At 41.7% G+C, this 22,584-nt stretch overlaps 1 protein-coding gene across 1 annotated transcript; it reads left to right on the top strand.

The window, feature by feature from the left end:
• Window positions 1-121: 121 nt before the first annotated feature.
• On the top strand, window positions 122-11,715 carry ARPC3 (actin related protein 2/3 complex subunit 3). The gene is made up of 7 exons (XM_037144698.2): window positions 122-230; window positions 2,256-2,355; window positions 7,211-7,287; window positions 9,266-9,334; window positions 10,368-10,494; window positions 10,821-10,915; window positions 11,405-11,715. Exons 1-7 carry the CDS (start codon window positions 225-227, stop codon window positions 11,465-11,467), a joined length of 537 nt encoding a protein of 178 aa, XP_037000593.1. The 5' UTR covers window positions 122-224; the 3' UTR covers window positions 11,468-11,715.
• Window positions 11,716-22,584: the final 10,869 nt, after the last annotated feature.

Here is a 22,584-nt window from a genome sequence, read left to right as displayed (position 1 = left end):
CCTCGCGCACGCGCGATGCAGTCCCTAGCTAGTGCTGGCGCGCCCCCTGGTGCCCTTTCGGTTCGCGCAGCCGCAGCAGCCAGTGGTGGAACAGGCCGGAAGCGCTCTTCCCTCACCCTCCTCCCCCGGCTCACTTCCTCCTACCCCACCCAAGCTGCCAGACCGGAAGCGCTTCTCTCCAACCTGATCCTACTCATCTGGGTTGAAACTCGGGGGCCGCAAGGATGCCGGTAAGGAGTCCGAGTCAGGGGTATGTTGTGACGGCGAGAATTGGGGAGAGCGGCGAGAAATGCGTGCGCTGAGAGAAGCGGGCCAAGGTGGTCAAGAGGAAGCAAGGTCCAGAGAAGGGAAGAGGGGAGGGGGCCGGTTCTTGTAGGATTGGGAGGCCGGTGTGACAGCCACAGGGGCCAGGGGAGCAGCAGGACAGTCTAGAGTGGGCGTGCAGAAGAGGCTGTCACAGGGCCCTTCCGGCCCCTTCTCTCCAGTTCCGACCCCATCTTTGCCTTTTCTGCACCCTCTGACTCCGACTGGGTCCCCAAAGCCTCGGTAGAGCCGCGAAGCCAAAGGCCGCGCTTTTTATTTTTCATTTTTCAAGTCGAGGGTCCGGCTTTTTCATTTTTCTGAAGTCCCACTTCCTCCACCGCCCCAGGGGGGCAGGCCCCTTCCGCTTCTGGTCATCAGGGCGACTCCACTTCCTCCCCTGTCACCCCCGCAGTGACGGCCACCCCATAGCCCCTGGGTTTAGGGCCCCCAGGGCAGGCTCAAGGTTTGCGCCTGGTTTCCAAATGTTTCTATTTTATTGTGCATCAGAGTAGGAGTAAAATTGGTGGTGGTCTGCTTTCTCTTAATTTCTGACAGCCAGCTTGCGGGGTACATTTACCATCATCATGGTCGGCCTCCATTTTGCAGAATAGGAAAAAGGACGTTTAACAACATGCGATTATTCAAACAACAGACGTTACTGAGCACCTCCTGCATGCTAAGCACTGTTAGAGCAGTGAATACAGCCAGCAAGTCCCTGCTCCTAAGGAGTTTACATTCTAATGGGGAGGCAGACAATCAACATGTAAATGTAAATTAAATAAAGGAGGTGATTTCTGATAATGACATGCTATGAAGGAAACAGATGGGGAAACAAGACGGTAGCTGGTGAAGGGGAGGGTGGAGGCTGTGATAAAAGGTGCAAGCCATGGTTACAGGTACATACATTATGTGTCCCATAGCTACCACGTGACACCTGATGTGTGCCAGGCAGGCCACGAGCTACATGTTTTATATAAATTATCCCATTTAACCCCCACATTGACCCATTGACTCTGCAACCCTGCGCTCATTCCAACTGGGCATAGAGCACCCTGGACTTTCATTACTTACTGATACCTGTCTTCTCCATTAGCCCGAAAGTTCTTCAGGGGTAAAGACCATACTGGTCTTGCCTACCTTTAGATCACCATGCCTTGCCCTTAGGTGCTAAGTAATCGTTTGGTGAATGAATGATTATATGAATGGGGCCCACGTTGTCTTACAAAAAGCCAGGCATTTTGCAAAAGGCAGAGCTAGGAATCATACACAAATTACTTTCATAAATGTGACTTTCCCCCCTCATCCTCTAACTCCCACCAGCCCACTGAAAGCAGGATATATATCCTCATTTTACAAATTTGGAAACAAGGTAAGAAAAGTGATGTCTAAGATGTAAAGTCAGGAAGTGGCAGAATGGAAAATCCAGTGCTTGGGCTCTGGCTTAACAATGGCTGATGGGTGGGTCCCGGTTTATATGGTGTTTGCCTGCCTCTGTCGTGCCAGTACTTCCACCAGTTACCAGTGTGACGTCACTGAGCACGGCGGAGATGCACGGTAGCGCCCCATTATATAGTATTTCTGCCATAAAAATACAGAAGACATACATAACTTGAAGATCATAGACAATAGTAAAAAAGAAAATAATGAATTTTGAGTCTTTACTACTTTTGTTTTTAACATAATTGATTGCAAATGTCTATAATTTAATTTTTAATACTGGTTGTATTCAACAACCAGCTTGGCTCAAACTTTTTTTAATTCCTAAAAATTTAATTGTTGGTTGCCATGAGCCAGTAAGAGCCAGCCTGCACATGGCTGCCACCATCCCTTTTGCCATGTCCCCTAGTTGATTTTGGGTGGGTACTCTTATTCCTTTAGAGAAATGTACTTGTCTGTGCCGTTGACATTTGTTCTTTTCTGCTTTGGGGCCCTTGCCTGGCTTGCTACTACAGGCTTACCACTCTTCTCTCATGGACCCTGACACCAAACTCATTGGAAACATGGCCCTGTTGCCGATCAGAAGCCAGTTCAAAGGACCCGCCCCTAGAGAGAGTAAGTCTAAACCCCTTTCCATTATTTTCAGGTTTTGGTATGAAACATCTAGCAACCCTCTGACATGATCAAGTCAGGGAAATTTGTAGCTCAGTCTTCTGCCTCTTATATTTTCTATGTCTCTTTGCTTAGTAGATAATTGCTTTTTCGACCTTTCAAGGGCTTGGGTATCTGTGGCATCTAATAGGAAACTTAATGCTGTTAATTTCTCCAGGATATTTTGTTGAGGGGTGAGAGAAAACGTGCTTGACACTGGCCCCGACTGGTGTGGCACAGTGGGTTGAGCCTTGTCCCACAAACTGAAAGGTCGAGGGACGCCATTCCCATCAGGACTGTGGGTCAGGTCCCCATTTAGGGGCCTGCAAAAGGCAGCCAATTGATGTTTCTCTCGCACATTGATGTTTTTCCCTTTATTCCTCCATTCCCCTTTCTCTGAAAATAAATAAAATCTTTAAAAAAATTTTTGACACTTTTCTGTCATCACCGTCGGTACTGACAAACTAATGCTACTCCTTCTGTGGAGGCCATGTCCCCACCCCTTCTCTGTTATCAAGCTGGGAAAAAACAAAACATATGTTAACCTCTTGCCCATCTAAATCTACTTCCTTTATCCATTCTTCAGGAGCTTCATTTAAATTTTTTAAAATTTTTACCCAAGGATTTTTTTCATTATTAGAGAGAGAGGAAGGGAGAGGGAGAAAAACTTCAGTGGAGAGAGAAACATATTGGTTGCCTTCTGCACACTCCCTGACTAGGGATGGAACCCAGAACCCCTTGGTGTACAGGATGACGCTCCAACCAACCGAGGCACCCGGCCAGGGCAGGAGCCTCACTTTTAGCAATACTACCTTCATCTTAAATCTTAAGCATCCTATGTAACACTACTAATACTGAATTTTACATCTTTGCTTTCTTTCTTGGTACTCATTTTCTCTTTCAGAGCCTTTTTTTTTTTTTAACTGTTCAGAAAGCTCCATTCTTTTCAGACACTGTCTGAGACTCTTCCAACACATTCTGAGGTACTCTGCCAACGGTGTACTTCGTATCATGTTGGACATGGTTTCCCTGCCTCCGGAAAGGGGCTGCACCGAGTTCCATTCATGGTCTCCAAGGTCACGGTTTTAATTACCAATTTGGTGCCGAGGCCATCTCCATCCCTCTGCCAGGCAGTTTGACTTGGCCTTTTTAAATTTAATTTTGTTTTCAACACCAGCTGAAACCTAATAAATCTGGTGAGTCACCACAGTCTTTTTTTGATTCTGGGATGAAGAGAAAGGAACAGATGGGGGTGGAGGGGACAGACCAAAAGGAAGACAAATGATGCGAAAGAATCACAGTGCGAAGAAAAAAAATTGCCCTGGCTGGTGTAGCTCGGTGGATTGAGCACGGGCCTGGGAACCAAGCAACCACGGTTCGATTCCCAGTCAGGGCATATGCCTGGGTTGCAGGCCAGTTCTCTCCCTCTCTCCTTCCTTTCCCCTCTAAAGATAAATAAATAAAATCTTTAAAAAAAAAAAAAAATAAGAGTTGATGTTGGCTCAGATTCGTTGGGAAGAACCCTTTGCAGATCTTTGCAGGATACCAGATGGTGTATCAGAAGATGTACTTGGCCACAGAGTAACCTAATCAGCACCTTTACAATTCTTTGAGGGTTTCTACAGACAAAGAATGACCTGTTACTCTTCCCCCAGGAGACTGGATTAGAAAGGAACTGGAATTACAGAAAAGCGTAAGCCTAGGCTGGGGGCTGTATAACTGTTGGCAGTAATCCATTTATTGGCCTCCAACAAATACCTTTTGAACCCCTTTTATGTGCCAAACACCCTTCTAGATTCTGAATCCTGCAGTTTCCTCACCACATGCACACCTATGGCAACATTTGAAAGAACATAGAAATGAAGATCACATGGAGGGTTAGCAACAGGGGAGTGGGAGAAGGAGAAGGGGGGAGAAGGTACAGAAAATAAGTAGCATGGATGGTACGTAGAAAATAGATAGGGGGGAGGGTAAGAATAGTATAGGAAATATAGAATCTAAAGAACTTGAGACACGTGGTCATAAACTAAAGGGGGGAATGGTGGGGGAGGGGGTGTGCAGGGTGGAGGGGAATGAAGGGGGGAAATAGAACAACTGTAATGGCATAATCAATAAAATATATTAAAAATGAAGAAAAAAGATTAAATTTAAAAAATGAGGCCAGAATTAGAATGTACCAGAAGTTTCTTTTATTCTTGGTAGTACAAGGAGTGATAGCTGAAAAAATGTTGAGGATGACTGATCATAAAAAATTAATTTAGAAAAGAAAAGAAAGAAAGAACAAACTGGTTTTTGTAATCACTGTTGAGTCCTTTGAAGAAGTTTCTCCTTTGCAGATAAGAAAATAGATCGCAGGGAACACTAGTCTAGAGTTCAGATTCCGCTGAAATTCTGTAGCAGAGGCATGAGCAGGGGTGGCAAAGAAATTGCTGTGCATGTCTGCGGTGTGAGAGGGATGGCAGTGACGGACGAGAAACATGAATAACTGCCTCTGTGTTGCCGAGACCAGCTGCCGGATACCAAGACCCTGGGATTGTGACCTTTTTTAAATAAAAAAAGGAGAAAATTGCCAAAGAAATTGTGTAATGGGATCTATCTTTGTCACAACAGTATTTCTGGCTTTTTTCAGCCTCTAGCCACCTAGAACAGCTTGTATAAATATATTTGAAGTCATAGTTTTTATAAACAAAGTTATGGATGAGTACGCCAGTGGGTTCCAAAATGATAGTTGAGAGTTTTCTCTGAAACTATAATATGTAAATTCAAGTAAAATTATATTGAATACTTTTTAAATCATTTTGTCAAAGTTTAGTCTGTGTCTCATGTAAACGCATTAGGAGATGTCTGGAATGATATTCATCAAACGTGAATAGTAGTTTTTTTGGAGGGGTGAGATTGGAATGACAATTGAAGATATTTTGGTATTGATTAAATAATTTTTCTACTGAGTATGTATAATTTTCATAAAAATAATAAAGCCATTGGGTTGGTCAAAAAGCCTGTATGGTTTTTTCCATAAAATAAAAGACACGTTTTTATTTTCACCAGTAACTTTATCAATTTGGATATTTTGAGTATGTCAGCTGTCTCCCACTGTTGGCTTCTTCTAGTGGGTAGAGGCCAGCAGCGCCGCTAAATACCTTCCGGTGCATCAGACGGCCCCATAGCAAAGAGTTATTTGGTTAAAGTGTCAGTAGTACCAAGAAGCTTCAAAAACCACTTTTGGCACATTCAGTAGTCACAGGACCTTCTCCGTACACTGTGTAAATCTTTTTGTGTGTATTTCAGTTGCGTTTTTACCTTTCTTGAAATAATAAAATGTACTACACTGAAAATGTTGCGTATCTTGTTCCATCTTCAATACTAAATTGCTGTACAAAAATTCACTCATTTTGATAAGTGGGTTTTTTTTTTAGATTAATTATTTTTAGAAAGAGGGGAAGGGAAGGAGAGGAAGAGAAAGCTTGATGCGTACAGGCCTGCAATCCATACCTGTGCCCTGACTGGGAATCGAACTAACAACCTTTCAGTTCTTGGGCCTGCAGTCAGTCCACTGAGCCACAGCAGCCAGGGCTTGATAGATTTTTTTTTTTTTTAAGTTTTATTTATTTATTTATTTATTTATTTATCTTTAGAGAGGAAGGGAAGGAGAGAGGGAGAGAAACATCAATGTATGGTTGCCTTTCCTGCGTCCCCTGCTGGGAATTGGCCTGCAGGGAACTGGCCTGCAACTCAGGAATGTGCCCTGACTGGGAATCGAACCGAGGTTGTCTGGTTCGCAGGCCTGCGCTCAATCCACTGAGCTACACCAGCCAGGGTGATTTTTTTTAAGTGCACACCAATGTGTCGGCTGTCACAATACAATCTAACAGAATTGTTTCAAATGAAGTTAAAGACAACAATGGCACTACTAGAGCCCATTGTGTGGAAAAAAACAAATGAACTTTTTCGTCAATCCAATACAAGAATAAATCATGTACTTACTGTTTTAGAAATTGTTTCTTTTTTAAAAATTTTATTTAGTTATTTTTCAAGTACAGTTTTCTGTCTGTTTCTCCCTTCTCAGCCCACCCCTCCCCCATGCACCCCACCTCCCTCCCATTTCCACCCCCCTTAGTTATTGTCCCTGTGTCCTTTATACTTGTTCCTCTAAATCCCTCCCCTTTTTTCCCCTTAAATTCCCTCCCCTCTCCTCTCTGGTCACTGTCCCCTTGTTCTCTATTTCAGTGTCTTTGTTTTTATTTTGCTTGCTTGTTTGTTTTGTTGTTTAGCTTCCTGTTAAAGGTGAGATCATATGGTATTTGTCTTTCAACCCCTGGCTTATTTCACTAGCATAATGCTTTCCAGTTCCGTCCATGTTGTTGCAAAGGGTAGTAGCTCCTTCTTTCTCTCTGCTGCATAGAATTCCATTGTGTATATGTACCACAATTTTTTGATCCATTCATTTACTGACGGACACCTAGGTTGCTTCCGACTCTTGGCTATTGTAAATTGTGCTGCTATGAACATTGTGGTGCATAGGTTCTTTGAAATTGATGTTTTAGGGTTCTTAAGATATAATCCTAGCAGTGGAATTGCTGGGTCAAAAGACAGGTCGATTTTTATTTTTCTGAGAAAATTCCATACTGTTTTCCATAATGGTTGTACCAGTCTGCAATCCTACCAGCAGTGATAGAAATTGTTTCTAAAGACATATTTCAGTAGTCTCATTCCTTTAACTCCAAAACTCTTAGATACTTTTTTTATTTATAGCTTTTATAGCTGTTGTGCTTTGCATTAAGCTAATGTTCTCTGCCCCCTCCCCTTGTGTTCTCCTTAGCAAAAGATACAGATATTGTGGATGAAGCCATCTATTACTTCAAGGCCAATGTCTTCTTCAAAAACTATGAGATTAAGGTAAAGTACAGAGCTTTTAATATTTAATTAATTTTCTGACGGAGGAGACATCCAGGTTGGCAGTCAGGGTTGCTCTGAGGAGTAAGTGAAATGAGATCGTATGCTTTTAAAAATCCAGAACAGTACTTAATGTGAGACTCCACATCAATATTTATTTCTCACTTTTTCCCTCCAAAGTCTGCACCAGGTTGCCAGACAACAGCCACAAGGCCAAATCTGGCCCATCACCTCTTCTTCTTCTTCTTTTTCTTCTTCTTCTTCTTTTTTAAGATTTCATTTATTTATCTTTAGAGGAGAACGGAAGGAGAGAGGGAGAGAAATATCAGTGTATGGTTGCCTCTCATGCATCCCCTGCTGGGAACTGGTCTGCAACCCAGCCGTGTGCCCTGACTGGGAATCAAACCGCAATTTTTTGGTTCGAAGGCCTGTGCTCAATCCAGTGAGCTACACCAGCCAGAGCCCCATCACCTCTTCTTGTAACCAAAGTTTGGTTGGAATACAGCCACACAGTTTGTGTACAGATTGCCTGTGGAGGCTTTCACACCCCAACAGCCAAACTGAGTAGTTGTGATTAAAACCGTACAGGCTACAAGGCCTGAAATATTTATTATCTGGTCCTTTTTTCTTTACTCAACATTAATTAAGCAGGCCCTGGCTGGTGTAGCTCAGTGGATTGAGCGCGGGCCTGCGAACCAGACAATCGCGGTTCGATTCCCAGTCAGGGCACATTCCTGGGTTGCAGGCTGGTTCCCTGCAGGCCAGTTCCCAGCAGGGGACACACAAAAGGCGACCATACATTGATGTTTCTCTCCCTCTCTCCTTCCCTTCCCCTCTAAAGATAAATAAATAAAATCTTTAAAAAAAAACTGCTGTCTCTTTAATAATGGGGGGAAAAAAAACATTAATTAAGCACCTACTATGTGCTGGTCCAAAATTGGAAATCCTATGTGTCATGCTGCTTTTTTATATACTTCTGTGTCCTGGACCAGAAATGGTGAAATAAAGAAACTTCAGTGACCGTGATCCCTCCTTCCGGCACCCTTTCCCCCTTCTCTTAGTCCTTGGTAGAAATGAGGCCGCGGGGAAGGTGGTGGAGGAGGAGATGGGGAAGTGGAAAAAGGTTTCAGAGCTCCTGCTGTGAGCAAGTTACAAGAAAAGTCAACACATTTTACGGTTAACATTCTAGAATATGGAACTTCTTGCCAAACTTGGACCTTTTGGAATCAAACAGGGTTTGAAATCTGTATTTGTCGACTCTTGGTCTGCAAATTATAGTCTAAACTTTCTCTGATTTTAGCAGAGTATTTTCTGGATCTAATGCATGGTCCAAGTGTTGTGTTTGTAATAGGTGTAAATGAATATTATAATTCTGCCATTTTCATTCTCTCTTGACTATCAAATGATCTGAAACATAGGGTAATGGGTAGCTTGTTTTTTCAAACTATAAATCTGTAAAATTTGACCTGAAGTACATGCCGCATTCAATCAACACCCATTCTCCTTTTCCACATTTTCCTTTTGGTTAGGTTAAGTGTTGGGCTTATGGAGTGCTTCAAAAACAAGTCACCGGAGAAATAATTGCTTCCTCTTTTAGAGTCATGAACGTTTCTGTTCTCGGCAGAGATCCTGAAGTGAAAGGGTTTTTAAAAATCAGCCAACCATATGGTGCACCTCAGGTTTCCCCGGCAGCTTTGGGAACATTGCCTCCCACACAGAATGAGGGGCTGCTGGCCCCGCTCCTGGGGAACCCAGCAGCCAGAGGAGCTGAGGACAGCAGGAGCAGCCACGCAGCCCAGGGCAGACAGCATGGGGCCGGAGAAGATTGCATTTGGAGAAGGGCAGTTTTTGATGCTACAGTAACAGCACTTTTTGTAGTTTTCAGTTGATAAGTAAAAGACAAAGGTTGAATTCATTTATTGAACATAGTAGTTGTGTTTTGTTCAGGACTGTTTGTAAGTCTTGTTTTTCCACCCCGTAGAATGAAGCTGATAGAACCTTGATATACATAACGCTCTACATTTCTGAGTGTCTGAAGAAGCTCCAAAAGGTAATTAAACTTGGGTGATCATCTATCGGGAAAACAAATTACTAGTGGATACTTGGACTTGGTGAGACTTTAAGGGCAAGTAGAAAATACCTCCTCTGACTTAGAGCATGGACTCAAGACAAAAATCTGAATGTAGATATCTGAACCTACAGTGCCGTTAGCTAATCAGAGGGCAAGGCTTTGCGTGTACTTTCCCAAGACAGAAGTCTTGAGCAGAATATTCCTTTTCAGCCTTTGGTCAGAGATTCTTAACTTGGAATCCAAGAGTAGAATTCAAGGGTCCGTGAACTTGAGAGGGAAAAGATTCCATCTTTCTTTTCACCAACCTCTAACTGAAATTTAGTACTTTCATTATTAACGTGGACAAGAACCCACGGTTGTATTAGCAGTACCTGTGACTTTTCCTCCAGTGGAAATCACGGCATTTCACGTTGCATTTAGAGTGGAAGATTTTTGCAACTTCGTTTACACTTATTACTACTTCAGAATTATAGTTATTTTGATCACTGCAAGATCTTATATTTAGTGTATGAATAAAGAAGCATGCCCTGGCTGGTGTAGCTCAGTGGATTGAGCACGGGCCTGCGAACCAGATGATCGCGGTTCGATTCCCAGTCGGGGCACATGCCTGGGTTGCAGGCCAGTTCCCAGCAGGGGACCCACGAGAGGCAACCATATATTGATACTTCCCTCTCTCCTTCCATTCCCCTCTAAAGATAAATGAATAAAATCTTTAAAAAAAAAAGATAATTAAAAAAAAAGAAGCATGTGTATGACTATCATAAATTTGGTTTTTTAATATTATAATTATTCTATTTCACTATAATTGGTTTTTTTTTGTAATTCTGTGTATTTTATTTGATTCATTGAAAAACATTATTCTGAGAAGGGACCCACAGGCTTCACCAGATTACAAAAGGTCATTAAAAACACTAACCCCAGCCCATAGCTGGCTTGGACTAAAAAATTGCAAATTGGAAATTATTTTCCTTTTCCCTGTAAAATAACGTGTATATATAATTTTTTTTTCTAGTGCAATTCCAAAAGCCAAGGTGAGAAAGAAATGTATACACTGGGAATCACTAATTTTCCCATTCCTGGAGAGCCTGGTTTTCCACTTAATGCAATTTATGCCAAACCTGCCAACAAACAGGAAGACGGTAAGAACAGTGTCTCTACTTCTCTTTATGTGGCATAAGGTTTTCTCCATTCGCTGTATTGCCCCCCTGCTCTTCTTGCCTTGACCGGTATATAGTTGAGAATGGAATCATTAGCACACATACTGTCTTACTAGCCACTGTCACACAAGATCCTTGGGAACAGTACGACATGTAGAGACCCCTTGGACTGTCGTTCCCATTTCTCACCCTGTTCGCATGTGTAGAGGTACATTGCAAAGGTCAGTGTCCAGATCAACAACAAGCACATTCGCGATGCATTCTCAAAGATACTTTCTTTGTATTGTTCCACCTGCGCCTTCTTTTAGAAGTGATGAGGGCCTATTTACAGCAGCTAAGGCAAGAGACTGGACTGCGGCTTTGTGAGAAAGTTTTTGACCCTCAGAATGATAAACCCAGCAAGGTAAGACCCTCTTTGCCTATTCAGTCGATAGATCATCTCGCATCCTATAGTTTCCATTAAATGAAATGCACTAAGGTCTTTCATTGCAAGAACACTGTTAGTTTCTGTGTTGCAGTGTTGCTAAACTTTTGGGTGTGTGCCTTGCACGTAGTAGGAACTCACTGAATCACAGTGAATAATGATTGCATATATAAAAAATTTGGGTTGGTTGTTCTAATGTCAAGGCACTGAAAACCCTACAGAACGTGTTTTGCTTGAGATATCTTGAATGTATTACATGTATCTTGTCCTTGTAATTTTGAGTAACTTTTAAGTCAACAAAAAGAAGAAAGAAAATTTTGCATGTGCTTTCAAGGAGTCTGTAGAACATAAGGGCTTCCAGGCTAATATTAAATTTTGTTTTAAGCAAATTCATATTCTGTCCTTAACCTTGAACTTGCATTGTGATTTGACTGCCACTGTTCATTCTCTTTTGTCCCCTCTTGTTAGTGGTGGACTTGCTTTGTGAAGAGACAGTTCATGAACAAGAGTCTTTCAGGACCTGGACAGTGAAGGGAGCCTGGGCAGACACTGTATCCACAGCCGAGGGCTGCATTTTACAGCAAGATGTACACAATTCTTTGCCTTTATTTCATAAAGTTTTATACAGAAGAGAAAAGAGAACATGTCTTTACTTGAAAAGCTTATTATCAGGCATTTTGGGGGGAGGGAAGAATGAGTTGTCAAAGGGTGAGTTGAAATTTTCTGCAGTATTAAGCTGGTGCTTAATAAGTAATAATAAAGAAATTTCTAACATTTTATGTCAGGAAAACGTTATTGCTTATCTTTGGCATGCATTAAAAAATTTTAAAGAGATAGCATTCACCCTTTTAAAGAGTACAATTCAGCGATTTTTAGTATATGCACAAAGTTTAGGAGCCATTGCCACTGATCAAAACTGGAGTTTACCCTGATGCTCGGTCAAGGCAAGTGTTGCCATTTTGGCCTTATGGGTTAATGTGTAATTTTAACGTATCAGTTAAATGCTCTGGAGTATCTGTCCACTGATGATCTGAATTATGACCTAAGTATCACATTTCACATAGTCAAGAGTATGACTCTGTCAAAATGTACTTTGTATGCCTGGCTGGTGTGGGTCAGTGGTTTGGAACGGTGTCCCATAAACCAAAAGGTTGCAGGTTCACTTCCCCGTCAGGGCACAAGCCTAGCTTGAGGGTTCAGTGACGTGTACAAGAGGCAGCCAATCAATGATTCTCTCTCCCTTCCTTCCTCTCTCTAAAATCAATAAGCATGTCCTTGGGTGAGGATTAAAAAAAACACCAAACATACTGTACATACAAGAAAGACAGTCTTGAAAGCAAGAGTGTTTTTTGGGTTGTTTTTGTTTCGTAATACCTCAAATCAGATTCCGGGTGTTTGGGTTGAGCTTCTGTTACAGGCTCTGAGAGACATGTCGGAAAGGAAGTAAAAAAGCCACAGTGATTCATAAAGATTAAAGGTTGGTTTGGTATTTTTTTTAAGAGATTTTTTAAATTTATCTTTAGAGGGGAAGGGAAGGAGAGAGGAAGAGAAATATCAGTGTGTGGTTGCCTCTTGTGTATCCCCCGCTGGGAACTGGCCTGCAACCCAGGCATGTGTCCTGACTGGGAATCGAACCTCGATTGTCTGGTTTGCAGGCCTGCACTCAATCCACTGAGCTACACCAGCCAGGGCAAAGGTTTGTTTTTAACAAACGTGCTTTTTAAAAAAAAATGTGGAGCCTTTGTGATAGAAACCAACTGTGTGGTCCCTGTTCCATTAATGACAGTAGGGGGAGCACGGATAGTAAGAGCCAGAGCTTGGCTTGTAAGACATTTCCGGTGAAATGTAGGTGTTTTGTTCTCTCTTTTTAATGCACCCAAGAGAACAATTTCCAAAGGATTTAAAACAGATTACACAAGAAGTATAACATAATGGATTTAAAAGTACAGCTTTATTCCGCACAATACTGACATTAAAAGAAAATTGTTACCAGGTACACCTTTTTAGGGAAAGCAATTTAGTAGTAAGAACTAGAACACTTATTTTGATTTGTTTTGGGGTTTATCTTTTTTAAATGGTGTAACATTTTTAAATGCTCGTTCTTTCTGGTCCAGCCATTCCAGTGCAAGCATTGTTGAATGCTGAAACACACACGTACACACTCACTTGGAAATAATGTGGTCATTTTTAAATAGAGAATTGGATAAGTAAGTTATGGTACATCCCCAAAATGAAATATGCAGCCATTAAAAAAGGGGGGGCTTTATCTGTCATGTCATGGAAAGATGCCTTACTAGAAAAAAACATTGAGGGCAGTATTTAATCTGATCCCACCCTTGTTTATTTAATTGTACGTACTCTGGGAAAAACTGAGCATGTACATCATACTCTTAACAGTGATATTCTTGAGGCAGGAATGGTTACAGGGACTTGTATGGGCTGGGTCATGCACACTGTAATTCACTCAGATACATGCTATTTTTATAACCAGGGCAAAAAGCTTTTCATAGGTGGGAAATCAAATTCTAGAAAAAATTTTATTAGCCCAAAACAGACTGAGGGTAACAGTCACCTTGCTCTTTTTCCTTAACCATCCATTATAATGGTAAATATTATATTTACCGTTATAATATTCCACCCATTACTGTCATGTGTTGAAAGATTACAGTACATAGAAATACTCAAAACAAGATTTATGAGAATTGTTTTATTTTGCATTTTCCTTTTCTCCACAATTGCTAGTACTGAAGACTTCAGTAAAAAGTTTGGAACTGTGTCCAAAAGCCATTTGGTTTGTTTCTCCCTTCATTTTGTTTACAAAAGTTTGGAAGACCATTCCATTGGGAGAGTCTAACATTAGGGCTGCATCTGTTCTGTGTTGATTTTTGAGATAAAACGTCAGTCGTGACTTTCCACTTCGGTGTAGCGCTGCAGCTCTGGTTTGTAGGCGGCCTGGCCGTGTGCTAACACTTCACATTGTTCGACCTATTTAACCCTTGCGAGAACCTTCGTGGCAGATGCAAGTACTATCCCCTCTTCCAGGTGAAGAAGCCAAGGCCTTCAGAAATGAGATAATAACTTGCTTTAATAATATAATTAATATAAATGATATATTGATAATATTCTATCACACAACTGGAATTTGGCAGAAATGACCGTTTAAGCCGAGTCTTTCCGAATTCAGGGCTGGCCCTCTCAGCCATTATAAGATGGTCACTTTGCTCCATTGCTACTTCTAGTAACACATTCAGGCAACAAGATCAGGAGATTGCTCCATTCCTTCTGCTGTGCTCGCCATTGAAAGGATGTTCAAGAAATGTCGATGTGAACTCTGATGTCCAGGACCTCAACCATCTGATGAGAAATCTGTCCCTCCAGATAGAAACTGAGACACACGGGAACACTGACATGACTGCCCGGTGCTGTAGAAGCCCAGAGAGAGGGCTGTTAACTGCTGAGGTCGGTTGGAAAAGATTAGTGAAGGTGGCACGTGAACTAACTGAGTCACCAGAACAAGGGAGCCAAGTTAGGCTACGTGGGAAAGGGGTAAATCAAGCCAGCTGTGTGCCACGATCGAGCCTGCATGCGGGAAACCACAGGGCAAAGGATCTGATGGGGAAGAAACTTTCCTAGCAGGAGGTAATGCCCCACGTTTTTCAGAGCAAGGGTCAGGCTTAGAAGTTTAAACTATTTTATTAGCAGCACAAAGGACTGGACAGATGGTCCGCACTCGGGCACCGTTCCTCGTCTACCCACCCCTGTTCTCATCCATCACTTCTGCTCCATTCCACAGTCCCTGCACTTGGTTCTCAAGGGCTTTTTTTTAAAAAAAATGTTATTGATTTTTAGAGAGGGAGAGAGAGAGAGATTAGGAAACATCGATTTGTTCCATTTATTTATGCATTCATTCATTAGCTGATTCTTGTATGTGCCCTGATTGGGGATCGAACCAACAACCGTGGTGTGTTAGGATGACACTGTAAACAACCCATTACCCAGCCAATGTAAAGTGTACAAGTCAATATTTTTTAGTCTATGACATTATTAATTTTTATAACAAAATTTTTCATTTTAACAATTTACGGACATTAATTACATTTGTAATGCTCAGTCATCACCATTATCTAATTCCAAGTCTTTTTTGTCACTCCAAACAAACTACCCATAAAGCAGTATCTCTCCATTCCCCGTCCCCTTACCCCCCATAACCTCTAATTTACTTTTTGTCTGGATTTCTAGATACTTCATAGAAGGAGAATCATACAATTATTTGTACTCTTGTGATTGGCTTCTTTTGCTTAGTGTGTTTTAAGGGTTCCTCCATGTTGTAACATGTATGAGAACTTCATTGCTTTTTCTGGTGAGTAATATTCCATTACATGGATGTACCACATTTATTCAACTATTCATCTGTCTATGGGTTGTTTCTGCCCTTTGGCCTTAGTGAATAACACTGTAATGAACTCTGGTGTACAAGTATCTGTCCCAGTTTCTGCTTCTCACAGTACTTTAAAAAAAATATTTGCCATTTTATCACAAGACACCTTAAGACTTCTCCCTGAATCACTATCTGGCTGATTGCCATTTAAGAGTTTCTTACACGGTGGTCGGTCATGCATCATTGGAGCCCCAACGCCTGGGACAGTGAGGTGCATGCTGGAGGCACCCAATATATATTGATTGAATGAAGATTTTGAGAGCTTAAAAGGAGAGGGAGGGATGCCAAGAAGTCTGAATTATTAGTGGTCCCAAAATAAGGGCTTAGTGAGTGTTACTGGGAATGTAAAAATGAGATTTATTGAGGGGCATTCTACAGGGAGATTCCACTGCATTGGATTTAGCAGCTGAGTTAGGTTTAGCGGTTTTGAGTCTAGCTGACTTGGAATGGAAATTCCGATGGCTTTGATGGAAGTAGCTTGGGTGACGATGTGATTTGCCATCCAAATTCTTGAGCATTGAAGAGTATGCTATGATTAATTCTGGGACAGCAGACATAAACTGGATTATCCTGGGCAAACCGGAAACAGGTGGTCGGGCTTGGAGCCCTATGGAAGGGGATCAGGAGAACAGTTTAATTCTGAAGCACACTGACTTTCAGGGAGCAGCTGATAGCTGGCATGATACCCAGCATGCAAATTCAAGTGTACATGAAAGATCTGGGAGAGAAGCACAGACTTGAGAAAGGAGGTTCTAGTGGAATTAGAAGATAGAATCTGATCCCTGACACAAACGGAAGAATCAGTCTAAGGAGTTAACATAAGAAGTTCACCAGTAAAACGTGGAACTCAGAGAAAGGATCTTCTTGGAGTTGTTACTAGTATTTAAATCTCCAGGAAGCTTTATTTTTTGGCATTTGACCTCTGGGGCAAGCCCTCTTGCTTTTGCATTTGTGTGTGAATGAGTGAGTTCCTAGCCTTCCTCCTGAGACCAGCTCGTGAACAGAATGCCAAGCTGGACATCTTAGAACTCCAGAATAGGTTGTCTTGGCAGCCACATTTACTGAAAAGAGGAAAAATCGTTTGGAAAGATGGCCACATGTATTCCCTCCAGTTGTTCTGGCAAATTCTTTGTCCTGAAGTTCCTTTCCACTCACAGGAAGGCTATCACTGCCAGGAGACACTTAAGGGATGTTAAGTAATGTTTCCTTTAGAGCAATTTACAAGTGTTGTGTTCTTCCCCTGGTACAAAAGACAAATCTAAGAAAAATGTCTAATGCAGCTGGGAAAGATTTTCATTCTTAGGAGGCTGCTAGACATTTAGAAATGAACTTAAGTAGAGCAGAACTTTTACATTAATAAATGTTCTTCTAAGGTACCTGCTTCAACACCCCACGCTGTCCGAGTCATTCTGCATCTGTTAAGTGGCTGACCAAAAGGTTCAGAGCAAGCTGTGTGTCTGTCTACTCATGTCAATTAGGGGCCTCAATTTCCTCATTCATCAAAGGAAGAAGGAAAGTGAGCTCATTTCTAAAGTCCCGTCTAGTTCCAACATGATAATTTTAGAAGATGGGTCCATGAGAAAGAGGTCTTGTCCTGTCCCCTGGACACATCTCGTGTGCCCCAGGTCAGTTTATGGCTCCACCTGTCCTTTAAGTGACATTCAAATCGGGATGACCTGATCTACATCAGGTTACTGGAACCTAACCGTGGAATCCATTCTACTTTGGGGTAATTGATTTTAAAGAGAACTGTAGAAAGATTTCCGGAAAAGGTGGATTCTCCTTTGCCTCTGTGTTTTTCTCTATAAATAATTTGCTTCATATACTCTTTCTGGAAGTTTATCAGTCCTGCAGGTGTGTTTTAGCTCAATTTTTTTACGGAGATGATCAACTTCTCTCCTGCCATGTAACCAGTAATGTGTTCTCCTTCATTCTCATTAGCATATAAATGTGTTACTTCACTCCCCTTAAAAAAACAAAAACCTCTTTCTACTTCCACCACCTGATAGATAACCCTCATTTCTTCCTTCCCTGCACAACAGACATATAACTTACAAAGTGATCTTCTGTTAGTCGAATACCCACCTAACACCAGGTGTTTTAAAGTAATTTATGGCCCTGTCTAGGTAGCTCAGTTGGTTAGGGCACTGTTCTGCTACATTAAGGTTGTGAATTCAATCCCTGGTGAAGGCACATACAAGAATCAAACAATGAACGCATAAGTAAGTAGAACAATAAATTGATGTTTCTTTCTCTCTTCCTCTTTCTAAAATCAATAAATTACAAAAATAGCCCTGGCTGGTGTGGCTCAGTGGATTAAGCATGGGCCTGCAAACCAAAGGTTGCTGGTTCGATTTCCAGGCAGGGCACATGCCTGGGATGCAAGCCAGGTCCCCCCCAGTAGGGAGTGCACAAGAGGCAACCACACATTGATGTTTCACTCCCTCTCTTTCTCCCTTCTTTCCCTCTGTCTATAAAAATAAATAAAATCTTTAAAAAATAAAATAAATCCTAGACATTTTTCTTTCATAAATACTTTAGTATGTGTTATTACTTTCTGATATACTATTTGTTTTTACAATATTATTTATCTTTCCTCATTAGGATGGGAGCTCCATTAGAACATGCAGTTTTGTTTGTTTTGCTCTCTGCTGTATCCCTGTGGTCTAGAACAATTTGAGGCACACAGTGGGTGCATAATAAATCTATGTTGAATGAAAGTACAGTGAAGAAGCTGGAAGGAGAGGAGAAGAAACTGGTTATCAATGAGTGTCTCATAATAATGATTTTTTATGTTCATATGGTGTTTCATGAATTATTAAGCATTTTTACATATAATTAATATCTTTAAAATTTTTATTGTATATATTTATTTTATTTTTATTTATTTATTTTTTAAGATTTTATTTATTTATCTTTAGAGGGGAAGGGAAGGAGAGAGGGAGAGAAACATCAATGTATGGTTGCCTTTTGTGCAGCCCCTGCTGGGAACTGGCCTGCAGGGAACCGGCCTGCAACCCCGGTATGTGCCCTGACTGGGAATCGAACCACGATTGTCTGGTTCGCAGGCCCATGCTCAATCCACTGAGCTACACCAGCCAGGGCCTATTGTATATATTAGTATATTTTATTATGCTATTATAGTTGTCCCATTTTCCCCCATTCACTCCCCTCCACCCTGTACACCCCCCCTTTAGTTCATGTCCATGGGTCACGCATATAAGTTCTTTGGCTTCTACATTTCCTATACTACTCTTACCCTCCCCCTTTCTATTTTCTACCCACCATCTATGCTACTTATTCTTTGTACCTTTCCCTCCCTCCCACTCTCCCCCTCCCCTGTTGATAGCCCTCCATGGGATCTCCATTTCTGTGGTTCTGTTCCTGTTCTAGTTGTTTGCTTAGTTTGCTTTTGTTTTTGTTTTAGGTGTGGTTGTTAATAATTGTGAGTTTGCTGTCATTTTACTGTTCATATTTTTTATCTTCTTTTTCATAGATTAAATCCCTTTAGCATTTCATATACTAAGGGCTTGCTGATGATGAACTCCTTTAACTTGACCTTATATGAGAAGCACTTTATCTGCCCTTCCATTCTAAATGAAAGCTTTGCTGGATAGAGCTCTCTTGGATAGAGAATCTTGGATATAGGTCCTTGCCTTTCATGACTTGGAATACTTCTTTCCAGCCCCTTCTTGCCTGTAAGGTCTCTTTTGAGAAATCAGCTGAGTCTCATGGGCACTCCTTTTTAGGTAACTGTCTCCTTTTCTCTTGCTGCTTTTAAGATTCTCTCTTTATCTTTCATCTTGGGTAATGTAATTATGATGTGCTTTGGTGTGTTCCTTCTTGGGTCCAACTTGTTTGGGATTCTCTGAGCTTCCTGGACTTCCTTGAAGTCTATTTCCTTTACCAGAATGGGGGAGTTCTCCTTTATTATTTGTTCAGATGACTTTTCCACTTGTTGCTCTTCCTCTTCTCCTTCTGGTACCCCTATAATTCAGATGTTGGAACTTAAAGATGTCCCAGAGGTTCCTGAGCCTCTCCTCATTTTTTTGAATTCTTGTTTCTTCATTCTTTTCTGGTTGGACGTTCCTTTCTTCCTTCTGGTCCACACCATTGATTTGAGTCCCAGTTTCCTTCCCATCATTATTGGTTCCCTGTACATTTTTCCTTATTTCACTTTAGTGTAGCCTTCATTTTTTCATCTGATTTGTGACCAAATTCAACCAATTCTGTGAGCATCCTGATTACCAGTGTCTTGAACTGTGCATCTGATAGGTTGGCTATGTTTTCATCACTTAGTTGTATTTTTTCTGGAGCTTTGTTCTGTTCTTTTATCTGGGCCATTGTTTGTGTGTGTGTGTCTTGATGGGCCTGTTACATAGTGAGGGGTGGAGCCTTAGGTGTTCACTAGGGTGGGGCAACACATTTGCTGCTTTGGGATGTTGCGTGTGGGGGCAGGGTCCAAGTGGGAACAGTGGCACTTGCTCGGCTCTCTGCTGGGTTTCAGTCCCTTCTGCCGCTACCCACAAGCAAAGTGGGCCCTTCTGGTGGGGATTCCTGCGTGGGTGGGCTTGTATACATTCTAGGACCCTGTGGGTCTCTCCAACGAACTCTCCTGTGAGGCTAGGAGTTTCTCCTGCTGCTGCCTCAACTGCCACAGGCGTTTTCAGTTGGTGGTTTGAGGCTTTATTTCCTGGCACTGGGGCCCTGGGTGGTGTGGTCCGTCCTGCTCCCCAGTTGTTTCTCCCAGTTTATCTGCATGCAAATGTGGGACCGCCCAGTCCTCCAGCTGCTGCCTTGCCAACCAGCTGCAGCCTTACACTTCCTGCTGCACAATCCACCAGCCGCCACCTTGTACCTTGCAAGTCCTCTCTGCCTGGCTGCCTATCTCCGCCCCTCCTACTGGTCTAGATGGATGTGTCTTCTTTAACTCCTTGGTTGTCGGACTTCTATACAGTTTGGTTTTCTGTCAGTTCTGGTTGTTTTTTTGTTTTTAAATTGTTGTCCATTTGGTTGTGCGAGGAGGCATAGTGTGTCTTCCTATGCCTCCATCTTGGCTGGAAGTCTAATATCGTAAACCTTTTATTTAAATGAATTATGTGTGAGGTCATTAACTCATGCTTCTCATTCATCCACTATCAAATATTTATTGAGTACCTACTATGTACCAGGCACAGAGCACAGAATGGTTAGCAAGACTGATAGGACACCTGCTTTGTGAGTTTCCTGTCATCCAGTGGGTGTAGGACTCTCAGGAATTCGAAGAAGTATCTTACCCACTCTACCCATCTTATGAAACAAGGTTTACAGAGATGAGAAAAGGTAACAAGCACAGATTTGAATATGGTGAAGGAGAGATGTACAATGCAGTGAGATCATTAGTTATCAACCTAATTGTCCAACTGTAATTCCTATTCAGAAAATCGAGGGATTAGAGGGGAAAGAAATCACTTTTTAGGGGGCGGTATGGCCATTTCAACTAAAAATGTTGCTCGAGTCTATGAATGTTGGTTTATTCCAGGACCAATGGATATGTGCCTTTGTAATAAGATGTCAGTTCAGATAGGGACCTAATTATATTAATATTCGGCATTTACAGTGTAGTGTGGAAAGGTAAGTTGGTGATTCACTGTCATGTGGCTTATAGATGTGTTCATTTTTTAATGGTTTCATTGAGGTATAATTTACATAAGTTAAAATCACCCATTTTAAGTGTGCAACTCAGTAATTTCTTAGTAAATCTACAAAGCTGAGCAGCAGTCATCACAATCCAATTTTAGAATATACCCATCACCCTCCAAAATGTCCCTCCTGCTCAGTTGCAATCACCCCCATTCCTCCCCTTATTACCAAGAACCATGAGTCTTCTGTTGCTATCAGTTCCTCCTTTCTGGGCATTTCATATAAGTATAGTCAAAGATTATGTGATTTTTTTTCCTGTCTGGTTTCTTTCACATAGCATGATTTCATTTTTAGCATGGTATTTTTGAGATCCTTCTATGTCGTTATCATCAGTTTGTTCTTTTAATTTTTTGTTAAATCAGATTACGCTGTAGGGAGATACCACATTTGGTTTATGTAGCCATCAGTTGGTGAACATTTGAATTGTTCCCACCTTTTGACTATTATCCGATGTGGTTTTAACTACTAAATATTTCAGAAGTAGAAAAAAGCACAGTGGCACTATTTATGGTGTTTTACAGTGTGGCAGACGGTGTTCTAAGTGTTAGATGCAGGGGTGCATCGAGCATGTATTGGCACCCAGAGCAGGTCAGCTTTTATATACACATACCTCTATTCACTTCTTTTTTAGAGCAATTATAGGTTCATAGCGAGATTAAATGGGAAGTAGAGAGTTCCCATGTACCCACATGCCCCCTGCGTCTCTCTGATGAGCCTGCATTGACACATCGTTCCCAGCTGAAGCCCACAGTTTGTTGTACATCCTATGAGTTTTTTTTTTTTTAATTATTTTTTTATTGATTATGCCATTACATTTGCTCTATTCCCCCCTCCCCTCCCCTCCACCCTGCATACCCCCCCCCCACCATTTCCCCCTTTAGTTCATGAACATGTGTCTCAAATTCTTTAGATTCTGTATTTCCCCTACTATTCTTACCCTCCCCCCTATCTATTTTCTATCTACTGTCTGTACTACTTATTTTCTGTACCTTTCTCCCCCTTCCCCTCCTCCCACTCCCCTTTGCTACAACCCTCCATGTGATCTTCATTTCTATGGTTCTGCTCCTGATCTAGCTATCCTCTTAGTTTGCTTTTGTTTTAGGTGTGGTTCTTAATAACTGTGAGTTTGCTGTCCTTTCACTGTTCATCTTTTTTATCTTCTTTTTCTTAGGTAAGTCCCTTTAACATTTCATATAGTAAGGGTTTGGTGATGATGAACTCCTTGAATTTGGTCTTATCTGAGAAGCACTTTATCTGTCCTTCCATTCTAAATGAAAGTTTTGCTGGGTAGAGCAATCTTGGTTGTAGGTCTTTGGATTTCATGACTTGGAATACCTCTGTCCAGCCCCTTCTTGCCTGTAAGGTCTCTTTTGAGAAATCAGCTGACAGTCTGATGGGAACTCCTTTGTAGGTGACTGTCCCCTTAGCTCTTGCTGCTTCTAGGATTCTCTCCTTCATTTTAATCTTGGCTAATGTAATTATGATGTGCCTTGGTGTGTTCCTTCTTGGGTCCAACTTCTTTGGGACT

The sequence above is a fragment of the Artibeus jamaicensis genome, unplaced genomic scaffold (assembly GCF_021234435.1).
Source record: "Artibeus jamaicensis isolate MK-2021 breed Jamaican fruit bat unplaced genomic scaffold, CSHL_Jam_final contig_525, whole genome shotgun sequence".
Taxonomy (NCBI): domain Eukaryota; kingdom Metazoa; phylum Chordata; class Mammalia; order Chiroptera; family Phyllostomidae; genus Artibeus; species Artibeus jamaicensis.
This window is presented reverse-complemented; position numbering and strand designations above follow the sequence as displayed.

Bases quoted from the DNA above. Each gene is read 5' to 3' on its own strand.
- ARPC3 (XM_037144698.2), top strand. The intron at 2,356-7,210 runs GTAAGTCTAAAC...TGTTCTCCTTAG, and splicing joins AGGACCCGCCCCTAGAGAGA to CAAAAGATACAGATATTGTG. The intron at 9,335-10,367 runs GTAATTAAACTT...TTTTTTTTCTAG, and splicing joins GTCTGAAGAAGCTCCAAAAG to TGCAATTCCAAAAGCCAAGG.